At 41.6% G+C, this 15,477-nt stretch overlaps 1 protein-coding gene across 2 annotated transcripts in view; it reads right to left on the reverse strand.

Moving 5' to 3' along the window:
• The window catches only part of atp13a3 (ATPase 13A3), a 48,958-nt gene that overhangs the window by 10,789 nt on the left and 22,692 nt on the right, over positions 1 to 15,477 (reverse strand). For both annotated transcript variants that reach the window (XM_014413737.4, XM_014413735.4), the window contains exons 3-22: positions 14,100 to 14,186; positions 13,563 to 13,736; positions 10,706 to 10,948; positions 10,444 to 10,514; positions 10,115 to 10,198; positions 9,846 to 9,915; positions 9,262 to 9,396; positions 8,439 to 8,511; positions 7,496 to 7,627; positions 7,188 to 7,370; positions 5,100 to 5,257; positions 4,582 to 4,770; positions 4,367 to 4,428; positions 2,982 to 3,132; positions 2,409 to 2,528; positions 2,186 to 2,203; positions 1,808 to 1,961; positions 1,318 to 1,438; positions 1,010 to 1,134; positions 397 to 557 (exon numbers count right to left, since the gene is read on the reverse strand). In XM_014413737.4, coding sequence (XP_014269223.1) covers positions 397 to 557; positions 1,010 to 1,134; positions 1,318 to 1,438; positions 1,808 to 1,961; positions 2,186 to 2,203; positions 2,409 to 2,528; positions 2,982 to 3,132; positions 4,367 to 4,428; positions 4,582 to 4,770; positions 5,100 to 5,257; positions 7,188 to 7,370; positions 7,496 to 7,627; positions 8,439 to 8,511; positions 9,262 to 9,396; positions 9,846 to 9,915; positions 10,115 to 10,198; positions 10,444 to 10,514; positions 10,706 to 10,948; positions 13,563 to 13,736; positions 14,100 to 14,150 — 2,475 coding nt within the window. In that variant the 5' untranslated portion in view covers positions 14,151 to 14,186. The remainder of the gene's footprint in view (positions 1 to 396; positions 558 to 1,009; positions 1,135 to 1,317; positions 1,439 to 1,807; positions 1,962 to 2,185; positions 2,204 to 2,408; positions 2,529 to 2,981; positions 3,133 to 4,366; positions 4,429 to 4,581; positions 4,771 to 5,099; positions 5,258 to 7,187; positions 7,371 to 7,495; positions 7,628 to 8,438; positions 8,512 to 9,261; positions 9,397 to 9,845; positions 9,916 to 10,114; positions 10,199 to 10,443; positions 10,515 to 10,705; positions 10,949 to 13,562; positions 13,737 to 14,099; positions 14,187 to 15,477) is intronic.

Genomic DNA, 15,477 nt, shown 5'->3' on the forward strand with positions numbered 1-15,477 from the left:
GATTTAAAAAAACAAAAACAGGAACATTCAATAATTACTAAAAACCAAGTCTTTGAACTGTTTTAACAATCAACAAAGACATCTTTATATTATTTAACAAAGGTTCTGAACCCACACAGAAATTCACTATTGAATGTTAAAATCTGCTGCATTTTATCTAATCAATAAATAACTTCTATAACTTGTAATCGATGTTAATCAAATAACAGGTAATGGGTTTTGGATGATCTGATCACACACCTTTGTTTTGTATTTGATCTGCTGAAAACCTTTACATTTCCTTTAGTAGACAAGATACTGCTCAATTTATATGTGACATTACGAGCTATGTTTAGCTGAAGTATGTTCAGCTGCCTGTGTGTTGTACCAGTGTTAGAATTAGACCCATCGATTCACCTGAAGTCGGGATGCACTGCGAGGTTTGTCAGCGTATCTCCAGGTGATCTTGGCGGCTTGTCCATCGTGTGGAGGGAGGGCATCGGCAATTATGACTGTGTCCTGGGGAGGGATCATTCCGCAGTCGCGGGCCACAGAGATGGCCGTCAGCATGTTGTCACCTGCAAAGTGATTACGATATTAATTTTGCTATAACATCCCACAATTCAGTCATTTGCTTGTCATGTTTTCATCTTCAGCCTTGGGTTATAAATAAGTTACCCAAAGGTTTGCTTGGCTGTGACTGATGATAGATGATGAATTATGAATGATGAAATACAAGCTCAGTGTCACCTCACCCTAAGTGACACCACAGTAGAGTTTGGGGGCTAATGGAGATGGATGAGCTTGCAAAAAACAGGTTAAAAGTGAGCCAGAGTACGTGCAAACCATGGATCAATTGTGAAACAATCAATTCTTTTTAAGGCTCAAAGTTGAATTTGATTCACAGCCAAGTACAGTGAGTCTAGACAGGAACACCTGGTTAAAGTATACACGCAGAGTAAACTATTGCTGGCATACCTGTGACCTCTCATTTGTTATGCAATGATGGAAAATACCAGCATGTTCTCACCAGTAACCATGACTGTGCGAATGTTGGCTTGATGAAGGTCCTGCAGCACCCCTGGAGTTTCTGGCTTCAGCTTGTTCTGCATGATGATGAGACCCAGGAACTCCATGTTTGCTTCTATGTGATCCCTAATTCAACGAAAGACATATGAATGTGTTTGTGTCTAACAAAATCCCCATATTAAACATACATTTCTTCCCAGTAAATTATCTCTCATTAAAATATTTTTTTGTTCCACACAGAGCCACTTCCCTTTATTTTCTTATTCAGATCACAGAATGCATGTATTACATCAATGCAAAGTACACTACCTGTTGATGTTCTGGACCTTGTGCCAAGTAAGTTTTGATTCGAGCCGCCGATGAGCGAGAGCAATGACTCTGAAACCCTGCTTCGTGTAGCCTTCCAAAACCGCTGCAAAGTTTTCTGGCACTGCAAAGAAATGAATACAATAACAAGAGAGCCAATCAGTGATTCATCAGTAACAAACAGCAAGAAAAGAAGACAGAAACCCAAGAATTATAGATTCACAGTGCAAGCACCAACACTAACAACAACACTAAATACTAATTTTGGAGCAACAAAATCATTATCTTGAAGTATGCTCAATCATCCAGGGAAGAAAGTCCCAAAAAGTTGATTCTGCTCATCAGAAAACAGTTTCCAGATGAACAGAATCTACTTTTGGGACAAAATCATGGATATACCAGGTCAAAGATACATTTGTAGAAAAATGTATAAAAGAAAAAATAAAACAAATTGTAAGACAACATGCACATCTCTACATTTTGGACACCTCACCCGTCTCTCTTCTGCAGAGACTAGTCACAACCTCTGGTGCACCTTTCATGTAGGCATCCATACGTTTCTCCCCGAGGAGACGAGCTACTACACTCATTCTCTGGAGCGCTGAAGAAAAAGGGAACTGGCGCACAATACCAATCTCATAGGCTGCCTGCATATGCACACGTAAAGACAAACAAAATAAAATTATTTGTTTATTAGAAAGAGAAAGATGAAATGCTAAAATCGAGTTAAAAGTATACCAGTTATACACAAAGGCACTATAGAAATGAATAAAACACAAATACTCACATCACCAAATTACTCTTTTTAAAAATAAAATGAAATGAACAGTTAACTTTGACAGGCATGAAAAGAAATACAACTACTACTTACCGAGAGCTCATAGAGTTCCTATAAAAACAAAAACACACAACAACAAATAAACCAGTCATTAAGAGTAAAAATACACTGTTCTTTTTAATGTTATAATAACATGGACACACACACAAAAAAATGCACGTTTAGATGCTGGACAGATATATTCATATAATTTTATACTTTTTCTAGACTCTGAAGGCCTGTGGTGTCCTGCTAACAACCGGGTTGCTGTACATACCATGTCCTGCTCTGGTGTTACAGCAGGCTCCGGGGGCAACAGCTGCTTAGGCGGTCGAACGACAGTGGGCATGATACGATTATGAAGAGACGTTTCCTCCTCGGTAGCCTCTTCCAGGATCTGGGCAGGTAAATATAAGTAAATGTTTACATTTCATACCAAGAAGCTTTTTAGATGTGCAACATTAAGACATTGAAATAATGCTTACATGTCTTTTAGGCAGAGGTAACATTTACTTTGAATAATCTTATCCAGACATGCCAAAGACATACTAAAAATCAGAACAGCGCAGCTTTTGTATATAATCTAAAACTCGTACACTAGATTAGTACAAAAGAAGAGGACCTTTCTAATCTCGAGCCATCAACATGATTGGAATCATGCAGATGTTTTTGTGGCAGGTTATAAAGCAATAATGCGTTAATGCCCAGTTTAGCAAAATTGTATCCAGCCTAAATACTGACAGAAGGGAGAATAAAGGGGACACTGCATCACAAAATGGATTCATGAGTCTCATAACTCTAGCCTGCCCTTACAGACATTTAGCTCGTGGATAGATACAGATGAACTCACCCAGCCTGTAGCCTCAAACATTTTGAGGTCCAGCGGGTCCCCAGACAGCTGGCCTTCTATTTTGGTAAGTGAGTGGCATGTGGCCATGCAAGCCACAAACTGGGACTTGACAAGATTTTCCTTGTAGGCATTTTCTTCTGACAGGTGGAAGCTGGAGAGGCAGAAGAAGTGGGCGGTGAAGAGAGATTAAATTATACTCCTTTAACTACATTGTGGGAGTCATAAGAAATTGGGATGATCTGATATCGTCGTGTTGGTGTTGTTCCCACATCATCATAATAAATGTTGTTCCAGGTTCAACATTGCAAGTGACCAATCACCTTCTTGTGACATAACACTTCTGCAAGCCAAGCGATTCGTTCAATTATGAAATTCCAATGTTGCAAGAACAATATGTATAATGCTTACCGTTCATTAAAGAACAGTATCCTGAAATGCAAAGAATTCAAATCGCTGGATCGGAGGACAGAGGGGGTTTCTCGCAAGTTAAGTACTTTTCTTTTCACGGCTGTTTTTTTTCCGAAGTCGCAACAGTATGACGTCACAACAATGTGATTGGTCACTTGCAATGTTGAACCTGGAACAACATTTATTATGATGATGTGGGAACAACACCAACACGAGGATATCAGATCGTGCAAGAAATTGATTGAGAAATGAGCATTTGCAAGATAAAAACTTTTAATCTATCTGGTAAATAAATGATTAGGCCTTTAAAATTCAGAGCTATTACAATTCAGTTTTCTAACGATAACCTTAGTACTAGAAAAAAGACATATCATCCAGCCACTGCTTATTACAATGCATGATCAGTTTTAGGCATCACTGGGAATCTCAGAGACAAGCAGATTTCTTGGTTTCTGCTCGTATCCAAATTTCTTCTGAGCTGTTTGAAACAACCATGACAGGAACAACACATCCGAGTTGATTAAAAGACTAGTAAATGTCTATGTAATTTAATGTTAACACCCCAGATCCTCAGTGTAATTTGTGCATTTACAGCAACTGTGTCAAACATAAGGTCTGGGAGCCAGAATCAGCCCAGCAAAGACTCCACTCCAGCCCACTGGAAATCTTTGAAAAATGAAATGAAAACTTTATATTTTGTAGTTACTGAATTTTACACATTTATCAGAGTTTTACTGTTCTGACCCATTTAAGATCAAAGTGGGCAGCATGTGGCCCACAATGTAAAATGAGTCTGACATCCCTGATTTAGAGGGATATGAAATGTTACACAGATACACTCCAGTATATTCTAAGCTCTTTTTAACAGTTTATCAGTGGCTGAAATAAATGACACCTTCAGATTTTTAGTTTCTTTAGGCTACAACATGCAGTAAAATAGGCTCACGTTTACTAATTTAGGGCACAGAGCATCTTACCTGCCATTCTCAACCCTCTGGACTCCCCACAGGTCTAACCCATCTTCTGTCAGAGTTCCAGTCTTTAAAGATAAAAGATAATGAAATTCAACTGAATCAACACGGGGTGATCTTTGCTACCAGTTGCTTCTACATATGACATGGCACTAAAATTCTACAGAGTGACTTAAGCACCGTCTTTTACAACTGATAATCTGAATAAATTAGAGACTCACTTTGTCAAAGCACACCAGATTGATCTGGCCGCAGATATTAATTCTCTGTGGGCTGATGCAGAAAATGCCAATACGTTTTAGGCGTCGCTGTGCATACACAATGCCGGCTGTCATAGCGGCTGGCAGCGCTGGTGGTACTGTTATGGTGACAATGTCCAGGGACTCAATGATGATGGTCTTAGCTGGCACCTAACAAACAAAAAACTGCAGATGTTTGCATGTTTGACAACCCTGATTCTCGACAACTCACAAAGAGCCCATGTTCTTCAGTGCTAAGAGATACACAAATGTATGAGAAGACTGTCAGTTTTCTGGAGAACAAAATATTTGTTTCTACTGGCCACAGAGGATGACTCACTCTTAGAACAGCTGCCTCAGGCATTTCAACCAACCCGATTAAATTGTATTGCATTAAAAAGGGAAACCATCTGAAAACGTAATCATCTTACAAGATTTTTTGGAGAAAAAGAAAAACTGAAAGAGGAGACCGATCATTCTCCTTTAACTTTCTGCATTACCTCGTTCATGATACTGAGTACAATGGAGTAAACAAAGCCGATTCCAGCCACAGCCACCAGACACAACAGGAAGAGGTAGGCATCGCGGTACAGCTTGAAGTCGGTGGGTTTGGGATAAAGGATGGAGCGCACCAGCTGGCCTTTAGCTGTGCTGAAACCTGAGTGAAGAAAATGAATCTTTGGTCATTTTTAAGTCTTAGGCCCTTTCTCAATTCTCAAGTACGCGAGTCCGTGCTCGCGTTCTCGGCGAGTCCGGACTTGCCGAGAATGCGAGCACGGACTCGCGATTTGTACAACTGGAACACCAGCGTACTTGATGATGTCACAGGTCCGGAGTTTTTACTGCCGTCCCCTCTTAATTTAGCTGTGAGTAATATGTTATGAAGCTTAACTTTAATCACAGCCAAACCGGTTTACTCAGGAACAAATAAAACACTGAAATAAACCAAACATTAACATTTAGAAGTGAACGAAATGACTTATATATCATGTTTAACCTCAGTAGCGAAATCTCTATTAATAAAAATAGTGTACATGTGTGACTTAATAAAAACAAGCAGGTGAGATGTTAGAATGTTTTTATTTTTATTTTAGTGGACACTCAATACAATAGACAGCTGCTGGGGTTTGTTTAACCTGAGTAGCGAAAAGACCGCGGGGGGGTTGAAAACGATGTGCCGGGAGTCCGCTGTTCTCGCCGGCTCTAGTGATCCTCGACCTCGCGGTCTGCTATGGAGTTGGCGGGTCACAGACGTCTCCGAAAACGTCAGAGCACGTTTGGAAATATATAATATCTTGATAAATCGAGCAGATATTTGAAGTTTACACAGCTACATTCTCGCTTGAAAATAACTTAAAAGTTTATTTTGTGACCCAGAAAGAGTAATATTTAAAAGTTTTTAGCCGCGCTCGTCCGCCATTGCTGCGTTTTGGACGAAATGCATTCTGGGTTATTTAGCTGTACCAAGTCCACACAATAATAATAATAATAATGGATTGGATTTATATAGCACTTTTCAAGGCACCCAAAGCGCTTTACAATGCCACTATTCATTCACTCTCACATTCACACACTGGTGGAGGCAGCTACGGTTGTAGCCACAGCTGCCCTGGGGCAGACTGACAGAAGCGAGGCTGCCATATCGCGCCATCGGCCCCTCTGGCCAACACCAGTAGGCAAGTAGGGTAAAGTGTCTTGCCCAAGGACACAACGACCAGGACAGAGAGCCCGGGGATCGAACCGGCGACCTTCCGGTTACAGATACGCTTCCCAACCCCCTGAGCCACGGTCGCCCCAATGCATGCGCGATAAAACGGGCGGAGCGAGAACACATCCGGGAATTTTTCGCTTTCTCGGCTTGATGCGTACTTTGAATTGGAACAGTACTTGCTCTCCGACTGATGACGTATCACGAGTACACGAGAACGCAAGTACGCATATTGAGACAGGCCCTTACTTTCTTTCATTCTGTCATTTGAACTGAGGCAAAATGTTCTGACCAAACGGACTTTTATAGATCAAACAGCAAGCTTGTTGTTCTAAATTGACAAACCATTTTATTCCAGCCAACTTTATCAAGCTCCCACTTTGCAGTAAAGTAAAGGATTTCATTAGAGACTATGTCACTAACTTAAACATATGGTAAATGGTAAATGTCCTGTATTTGTATAGTGCTTTACTTAGTCCCTATGGACCCCAAAGCGCTTTACACTACATTCAGTCATCCACCCATTCACACACACACACTCACATACTGGTGATGGCAAGCTACATTGTAGCCACAGCCACCCTGGGGCGCACTGACAGAGGCGAGGCTGCCGGACACTGGCGCCACCGGGGTCTCTGACCACCACCAGTAGGCAACGGGTGAAGAGTCTTGCCCAAGGACACAACGACCGAGACTGTCGGAGCTCGAACCAGCAACCTTCCGATTACAAGACGAACTGCCAACTCTTGAGCCACGATCGCTCCATATAGGCTAAATCTCACTGTTATACTGTAACAGTACCCCATTTCATTTTAAAAGATCTGGATTATTACAATCACATTAATCATTAAAGCACTTGAATCCAGACCCCCAAACTAACCTGTGCGCACCACTACAGCCTTGACCAGTTCGCCTGTGTAGAAGCGGGTCTGGATTACATTGGTGCCACAGAAGAGTGTGTGTCTCTTATGCTCCTCTGTGTTGTAGGCACTACCAGCCTCCTCCCCCCTGTCCCCTGGCACTGGGTTTGGGAGGTTGGTCTTTGTCACTGGAACGCTCTCACCTAATGAAGATTAAAAGACATTAGCACTGCGTCCAGAAATACATAAGAGGAAAACCAGACTGTTTGGAACTTGCAAAGACATAAAATTTGAAGAAACAAGTCTTTACATGTGCTTCTCTACCAACCTGTAAGCATGCTTTCATTGACGATACAGGTGCCACTGACCAACACGGCGTCACATGGCATGATGGTCCCATTGCTGGGGATGACTATCACGTCACCGGGCACCAGATCAGTAGACAAAATTTCCTCGATATCTGCCAGGAAATATGTGGTAGAAACAAAGTGAGTGAATGTGTGCAATCAGATACAGACATCATACCTAAAACAGGAGAGGTGAGAAATGTATTCCAAGTGTAGACAGTGGACATGATAGGCAACAGGGATGAGGAGATTGTAATAAACCCAAGGCAGACCCGACCACTCGCTCATTCTTTTCAACATATTGTTGTCGTCCTTTACAGACACACACAACAACAACAGTCAGTCAGCACAGAGTTGCAGATGCCGTGCAGGTGTGTCCGCCTCCCCTGCAGCAGCACTGGCAGCAGCCCCGCCACAGAGATATTTTGTGTTTAAGAGCCTCATAGTCTTGTTCAGCACTTCTCTCATTAATAATGCCTCTCTACGCAGCAGTGGAAAAAGCTGAGGCATCATAAGCAGTACCTTACAGCTTATGTGCCCCCACAGCTATGTCTGACAACTCTAAACCCAAGTTCAACCACCCTCCTTTGGACAACTAATGACATGCATTTTGAGATGGTGATGGTATTGTCATCACTTCTGCAAACACAAACAGAACCTTTTGTGCAGAATAACAGACCAAACTGTCCATCCTTATTGTCATATAGACTCTAACGTTGCAGTGTTTCACAGCAGAGGACATTTAGAGGGCAGCCAGTGCAGGGTCTGGCTCGGCATAAATGCAGAAAAATCCCCGTTGTCAGATTTGGATTGGAAATCCCTTTTTGAAACTAGCTGAATATAGAATACCTGATGCATTTTTCCTATGAAAATAATTTTTGAATCTCAAACAAAAGATAAAATCAAAGAAAAAGTTTTACAAACCATTATTGGCTCGGCATACGGACACACGAACAATACTGTGAGCTGCCACCATGTCATGAAGCATGACGTATTGCTGGAGAAAGAGAAGAAAAATAACAATGATTAAAAAACCTTTTTAATTCCCATGAACATCTGTGAATTGCAAGGATGTTTTCATTTGAGTTAGTCAACCATGAGCCAGTAAACCACGTGCATGCGTTGGACTGAAAACGCTAGATTAGATACTCAGTTTAGTCACTGGTATAAATCATAATGGTAGAAGGAAATAAGAGGGGGAAAAAGGTCTTCAACAGGCAGTCGTCTGATTCTGTGGTACTTAATGTAATGTTCCATATAAATGAGTCAGCCTTTGAAGACGTTTATCTGAGACTGAAAACAAAAACAATCGTGGGAACGCCATCAGGCAAAAACACAGCTGGACAAACTGGGCTTAGGCCCCATTGCTAATGAGGTGGGAAAAAAGCAAAAGCTAAGTAAGCCGTCATCATTGTGTTTTGACATAATGATACAATAAGTAAATCTAAGGATACGTTATCAGTGGCTGATATGACATAAATACTTGAATAGTTTAAGTTATTCCAAGGATGCTGAAGATTTTCAAAACAAGTGTTTATATTAGAAAAAAAGAATCAACCTGTTTCTTCTTTCACACATTTGCTGATTAATTCTGTATTAATAGAGCTCTGTGCTAAAATTTAGTTTCATTAAACAAAATCTAAGTATTACAGAAAAACAAAGTGAACTAATTTTCAATCCACTGACTTAAAATTGCTCCTGACAGAAATACGAGTTCAATTCAATCTCATGATGTTGTAGAGCTCACCTTTTTGATGGTGTACAAAGAGGTAGCTATGGATATGACCGACATTAAAACAATGGCCGCAGCATAGTAGTAATACTCATCGGCACTCCACAGGATCACACTGAAGAGTTGGAAGATGTAGAAAGGGTTGAGGACCTGCAGAAGGATTTAGAGAGGAATCGGTATGGCAAGCAAAGAGGTCAAATAAAATAAAACAAAACAAAACAAAGAGAGAAAAACGGAGAAAGATCCAGAAATCACAAGAAAACAGAAATATTTGAAAATGTTGAACCAGTACAATTTCCTTAAATATAAAAAAAAAAGAAAAGAAAAATTTTAAACACAGTTTCATTCATAATGCGCTGAAATGATTAACAACCTACTTCAGCTAATCGCATTAACATGAAAAAGTAGCAAGACAGCAGTACATAAGCACGACTCTGTTCTGACAGAAGAAAAGGATTTCTGTTCTCAAATTATTATACGTGTGCCACACAATAAACTAATTCACTAATATTTGGTGCAAGGTGTCAATAAACCCACAAGATGAAAAGATGTCTCACACACATTCATGCTGCATACAGAAACTCAAACTTTGCTTTTACCTCTTTGATAAGCAGCTTGAAAACAGAAGGCACTTTCACTGCAATTTCATTCACTCCGAAGAACAGTCTCCTAAAAGACAGGAAGAAAAATTGTATTTAGTTTGTGTGTAAATACCAAAGACTGTGGATATTCCTCCTCCACTGTTCATTAACTCCAGTTACAATATCAGGGCTTATAGTTTTTAACCCCAACAACTGAACAACAACAACTCCTTGCACCTACAGTGCCGTACAAACTTGAGTGACTTTGTCTTTTGATTGAATGTTACCTGTACTCCTGCTGGTTCATAGTCAGGCCTGTGCTGTGCTCCGAGTGGAGGGTGGAGCAGCTGACCTGCAGATCCTCCAGGCCACTGTAATAGGAACATTGGAGGAGATACTTTAATTCCACATAACCGCAACAGCAAAAGCAAAACAAGCATGCAAGTTGCTATAAAATGAAAATCTTCTCCCCCTCAAGTTTTTTTTGTTAGTCAACATACAGAGCAAGAGTCATATATTTACTTGTCATTACTGCTGTGTGCAACCTTTGAAGAGTTTACTTAAGAGGATTCTGCAGTGAAAATTGAAAGTTATATAGTTATAAAAGAATGCTTACGTTAAAACCTCAAAGTTCTGCTTCTCGTCGTTCCAATAATACTTTGTGCTATGAAAGGTAAAGTAGCGAATCTGAGGGGAAAAAAGAGCAAAGGGACCAAAATAAGAGACAGATTTATTTGGCAAAAGTAATCATATTTGTATTGTTGTCCATAAAACAACCCTTCTATGAACTTTGAAAAACGACAGTCACATTCATTTATGTGCTTAGTGCATTTCCAGTTTATACTACAGATTTATGTTGAGACAAGTGTTGTGCCTACCTGCGTGGGCTGGTAGTCTGCAAATTTTCTGATGAGCTCCTGAGCAGGGCTGCCATCGGAGGGATGAATGGTGTGTCCGTTGGCCTGAGGTGGGGAAGCAGAGGAGGAGAAGGGGTAGGAGAGGGAGGAAGGAGAGGAAGGGGAGGAGGGGGAGGTGGTCTGGGTCTCCAGGCTGTGGAAGGGGTTTCTCCCTGGGGCAAGCATCACTCGCACCCTGGCCAGGAACCAGCGCCGGAACTCATCCTAAACCACCCAAACAAAGTTAATCTAGTGAATTTCTGAGAAGCTTCATTAAGTAACAACAAATTTCCCCCTATTAAGTGCAACGTTTATGAGGAGGAACAACATTATTCTATATGTCAGTCTCCATTTTTAGTCACTGGGAAGTGGGGTGAGAGCTCATAACTATATTTCCATTAATATAACGGAAAAATACAGATGTGAAATTTTTTACTAAAATAATAATAATAATAATTAAAGCTGCAAGCAGCGTTATGAGGGCCCTCGCACCCCGGCACGTCGAGCCACGCCCAACACCTACAACCAGCACGTCCGATCTGATGTCAAATTGATGGAATTCATGCATTTAACCACCAGTAAAGTAAAGTGTGCATGTTAGTCCCCGTAGGGAAATAGTTCCTCTGCATTTAACCCATTCACCCAGTGAAGCAGTGGGCAGCCACCAATGCAGCGCCCGGGAAGCAGTGTGTAGGGACGGTACCTTGCTCAGGGGTACCTCAGGGTAGCGTTCAGTGGAGTCGAACCACCGACCTTCCGATCATGGGGCCACCACTCTACCTACTGAGCTATCCCTGCCCAGCTAACATTTCATCTCATTCGATCATGATTATAGTCGTCCCACTAGGTGGCGCTCTAAACATTACTGACAAATGGCATAACAACAACTATTTCTGAGCTCGAGTCTCATCATGCCTGCGACCTTTGTGTGAGATTGGACATTGTGTTTTTGAGTGACAGCAGATTACTGCTTTTTGGCGAGTGTTTGAAACTCCACGTGCCGTAATGACCACCCCGTTTCCCTCAACGTAAAAAGCTTCGCAATTTAACATCACAAAGGTCTTCAGATTCCACGCACTGCAGATCACGTCAATCTGATGAAAATCTTTGGAGGAGTTCGTTAAATGATTTGAAATTTTGTAGGGGGCGCTGTGGAGCCATTTTGCGCTATTCAAGGAAAGTGATCACATAACAACAAACCATTCATCACATTGGAGGTGTGCGCCAAATTTCAAGACTTTTTAAACTTTCCAAGCCCCTCAAAAGCCACTTCATTGTTAATGGTGAACCGCGCTGCCACCAGGGTGCGCCGTTGAGTTTAAAGTCACAGTTTTCGCACTGAAGCATCATGAGGGACTGATGGTGATATTCACCGCTTTTGAGGTGTCCACGATGAACCTGTGAAAATCAGTACAACAAAGTACACATGACATTTCCTGTTGCCACTAGGTGGCGCGCTGCGTATTCCTGACAATGGGAATATCAATCTATTCAGGGCGGGTATGACATCATGTCTGGTGCTGATCAGACTGGATTTCATTGAGTTATACTAATTTGTTTCTTCATGGCGAGACATCAAAGTTCGCCATGCTGCTGGGGTCACACCCTTTCGCGAAAACTCAGTTTTCACTGTAACCCAAGACCAACTCCTTAAGGCTTTCCAGGAGAAATTTGAAGCTGCAGATGTCACCCATCACAATACTGTACCCCAAAGTGTAAAACATGACATTTCCTGTTCCCACTAGGTGGCGCTGTCCTTGATGTCAAATGTGGCAGTTGAAATATGTTCAGGGGTGGAGGCTCATATGTGTGCTCTTTGGTCCAGATCGGACAATGTATGACAGAATGAGAGGCAATAAGATTTTCATGGCGAGTCATCGAAATTCGCCGTGGCGCCACGGCCTCACCATATCACGAAAATTCAAAAGCTCCACAATTTAACATGGCCCAGGTGTGTAGTTGACACTGACCAAAGATGAAGCTTATACGACCAAATCCCAAGGAGGAGTTCGAAAAAGTTCGAGGCATGGAAATGGCAAAATTTAGAGCCAAAATGTCATCTTTACGTCCAAATGCCGGACTTCCTGTTGGGTTTGTGTCAATGTGCCCACAGACTTTTTTGTTCGTCTTGGCATGATACACATGTGTGTCAAATTTCATACATGTAGCTGAAATGATGTGGTCGTAGGACTGCATTTAACAAGGCATAGGTGGCGCTGTAGAGCCATTTCCCAGTGCTCATATTTAAAACCATTAAAATACAACATTTTTCACCAGACCTGGCATGTGTGCAAAATTTCATGAGTTTTTGAGCATGTTTAGGCCCTCAAAAAGGCCCTTGTTTTGCCTGAATAATAATAAGAAGAAGAAGAAGGAGAAACGGAGCAGATACAAAAGGGCCTTCGCACTTTTAGTGCTCGGGCCCTAATAATAATGTAGACAGACAGAAATCAACAAAAAAAACAACAAAGAAAAAGCCCACAACTGTGTTTGCACATATTAAAATTAAATGTTAATTATTATTATTATTATTTACTAGTCTTCAAAATAGTTACTTCTAATTACGTCTTTACCATTTTTTTCATGAATTGGCAACACCAAATAATAAATAAAAAAGAAGCCAAAATTGTTTTAATATGTTTTGATTAGTTTGTTGATAAAATGTTTAATCTCTAAAATCCACCACTTCCTTTCTTGATTAGATTTTTTCCAACCAAATATTAAAAACCCATTTAATACGAAGAAAGAGAGAAAAAAATAGAAAAACTTATTTTCTAAGTAAATAATTTTTCTCTCTTTTGAATAATAATGACTCACTGCTGCTTTACTTGCTACCTACCGTGGAGCGCAGCAACACCACTTTGGCCTCACGGGCTGTGGTACGAGTGCAGGTGGACTTGACGCACCATTCTGGCATCCAGTAGAGCACCAGGAGAAGGAAGCCCCCTGTACACAGCACCCCGAGGCCCACCAGGGCCAGCCGCCAACGACACAGACGGTAGCCCTGCAGCTCCTTAACAAAAAAAAAAAAGAGAAAACAGGAGCACAGTATGGCACGTTAGGTAACACAGTATGTAACTTTCTGGTAGTCCCACAGGAGTTAGCAGTGAAGACAAAGTAAGCGTAGCGGTCATCACTGTAGACTGGACCGCAGGTGGGGTCGAGCAGCGTGAGCTCACTGGGGTTCAGGCTGGGAACAGACTCCAGTTTCACAGCCAGGGTGGTTATGGTACCATTAGGGAAACACTCAGTAAGCAGTGAGAAGAAATTGCAAGCCATCAAGAAGTCACTGATGGGCACATTAGATTCTGGATCCTTCAGGATCACGTCAATTCTGGTATTTTTTCAATATGCGTATATGTGAAATGAAAAATACCATCTCCTCCTCTTCCCCCTTGTTGACAATCTTGAGGTCTTCCTTCTCCATGCTGCAGAACAGTTTGCCAAGCCCCTTCCTTAGTCACTGCAAACAGATCAGACAAAATGTCAACGGTGAACAGTGCGGGAAACATTTAATGCTGGGCTTACACTGTGCGATTTTTTGGCCCATTTTGAGCCGATTTTTGAGTCGTGCGACCGTTTTGGCGATCGGCCCGATTTTGGCCTTCATCGTGCGTCGTGCATCGTGTAGTATACGTGGGGTAACGAGACGCGATTAACACCTCACGACCAGCTCCCGATCATCAATCGCTTGGTCGTTTGAAATCCTCGCGACCGTCGTGAGGGTGTCACCGCAGTTTCTCACACTGCGCACGCGCAAACACAAATGTCAGCGAAAAAGACGGCGCAGCACGGCAGTGCAGCGTGTGATCTGGACACAAGCGACGGAGGCACAACTTGTAGAACTATGGCAAGCTGATCCGAGCCTTTTCGATGTGGCCTCACAAAATTATCACGACCACAACAACCGTGAAAATAGTTGGATCTACACTGCTGCTCAATCACAGCTGCCTGATCAATGCTTTTAGCAATTTAGCAAAGTTGATGGCGGTGGTGTGCGTGTCTGTGTGTGAAAGACAGAGAGGGAGAGCAAGCGACAGAATTTCTGTTATAACCTTCATTTTATGGACGCACAGTGTGAGCACTCGGGTCGCATCAGAGCATCGGGCCGTATAGTGTGAGACCCTGCATCGTGACCTATGAACTTCTAACCCCTGCGAGTCAATCGTACAGTTTGAGCAGGAGCTGAATCGCGCGACTGAAAAAAATCACACAGTCTCTGCCCAGCTTAAGCTTCACAGCAGGCTTTGAAACCGAGAGCTCAACAGCACAGTGTCGGAACAAGTCACAAGATAACACCACATTATTTGTTTAAATTAAAGATTGATTAATCAAAGCCCTGTAAAGTGCTTAACAATGACAAATGTCAAAAGCAAATTACAACTTTGGAAAGCAAGTTTCTGTCTTTTTAATCAATATTCTTAACGCAATCTTCTTGACTGAAGTGACCAGGGATTTTGTATTTAAGCTCCACGTGGCAGGTCGGATATTGCTTAGGAAGGAAGCTGATTTTCTGCATCATTCACAAGATCAAAAAAACATTTACCAGCACTCAAAGTATGCACTTTAAGCCAAAGAGGTTTGGACCAGTGGAAGTAACGGCAACTACAGGAGGGTTTTAATCTATAACACATATAGTCACACATATAATCTATAGAATATATATTTTTAGCTAGCAGATCATACACATGTTATACTCGCTAACCCTGCGAGCATGCTATATATTTAATTTTTAGATTTATTGAAAGAAATCT

This window comes from Maylandia zebra, linkage group LG15, assembly GCF_041146795.1.
Source record: "Maylandia zebra isolate NMK-2024a linkage group LG15, Mzebra_GT3a, whole genome shotgun sequence".
NCBI lineage: Eukaryota > Metazoa > Chordata > Actinopteri > Cichliformes > Cichlidae > Maylandia > Maylandia zebra.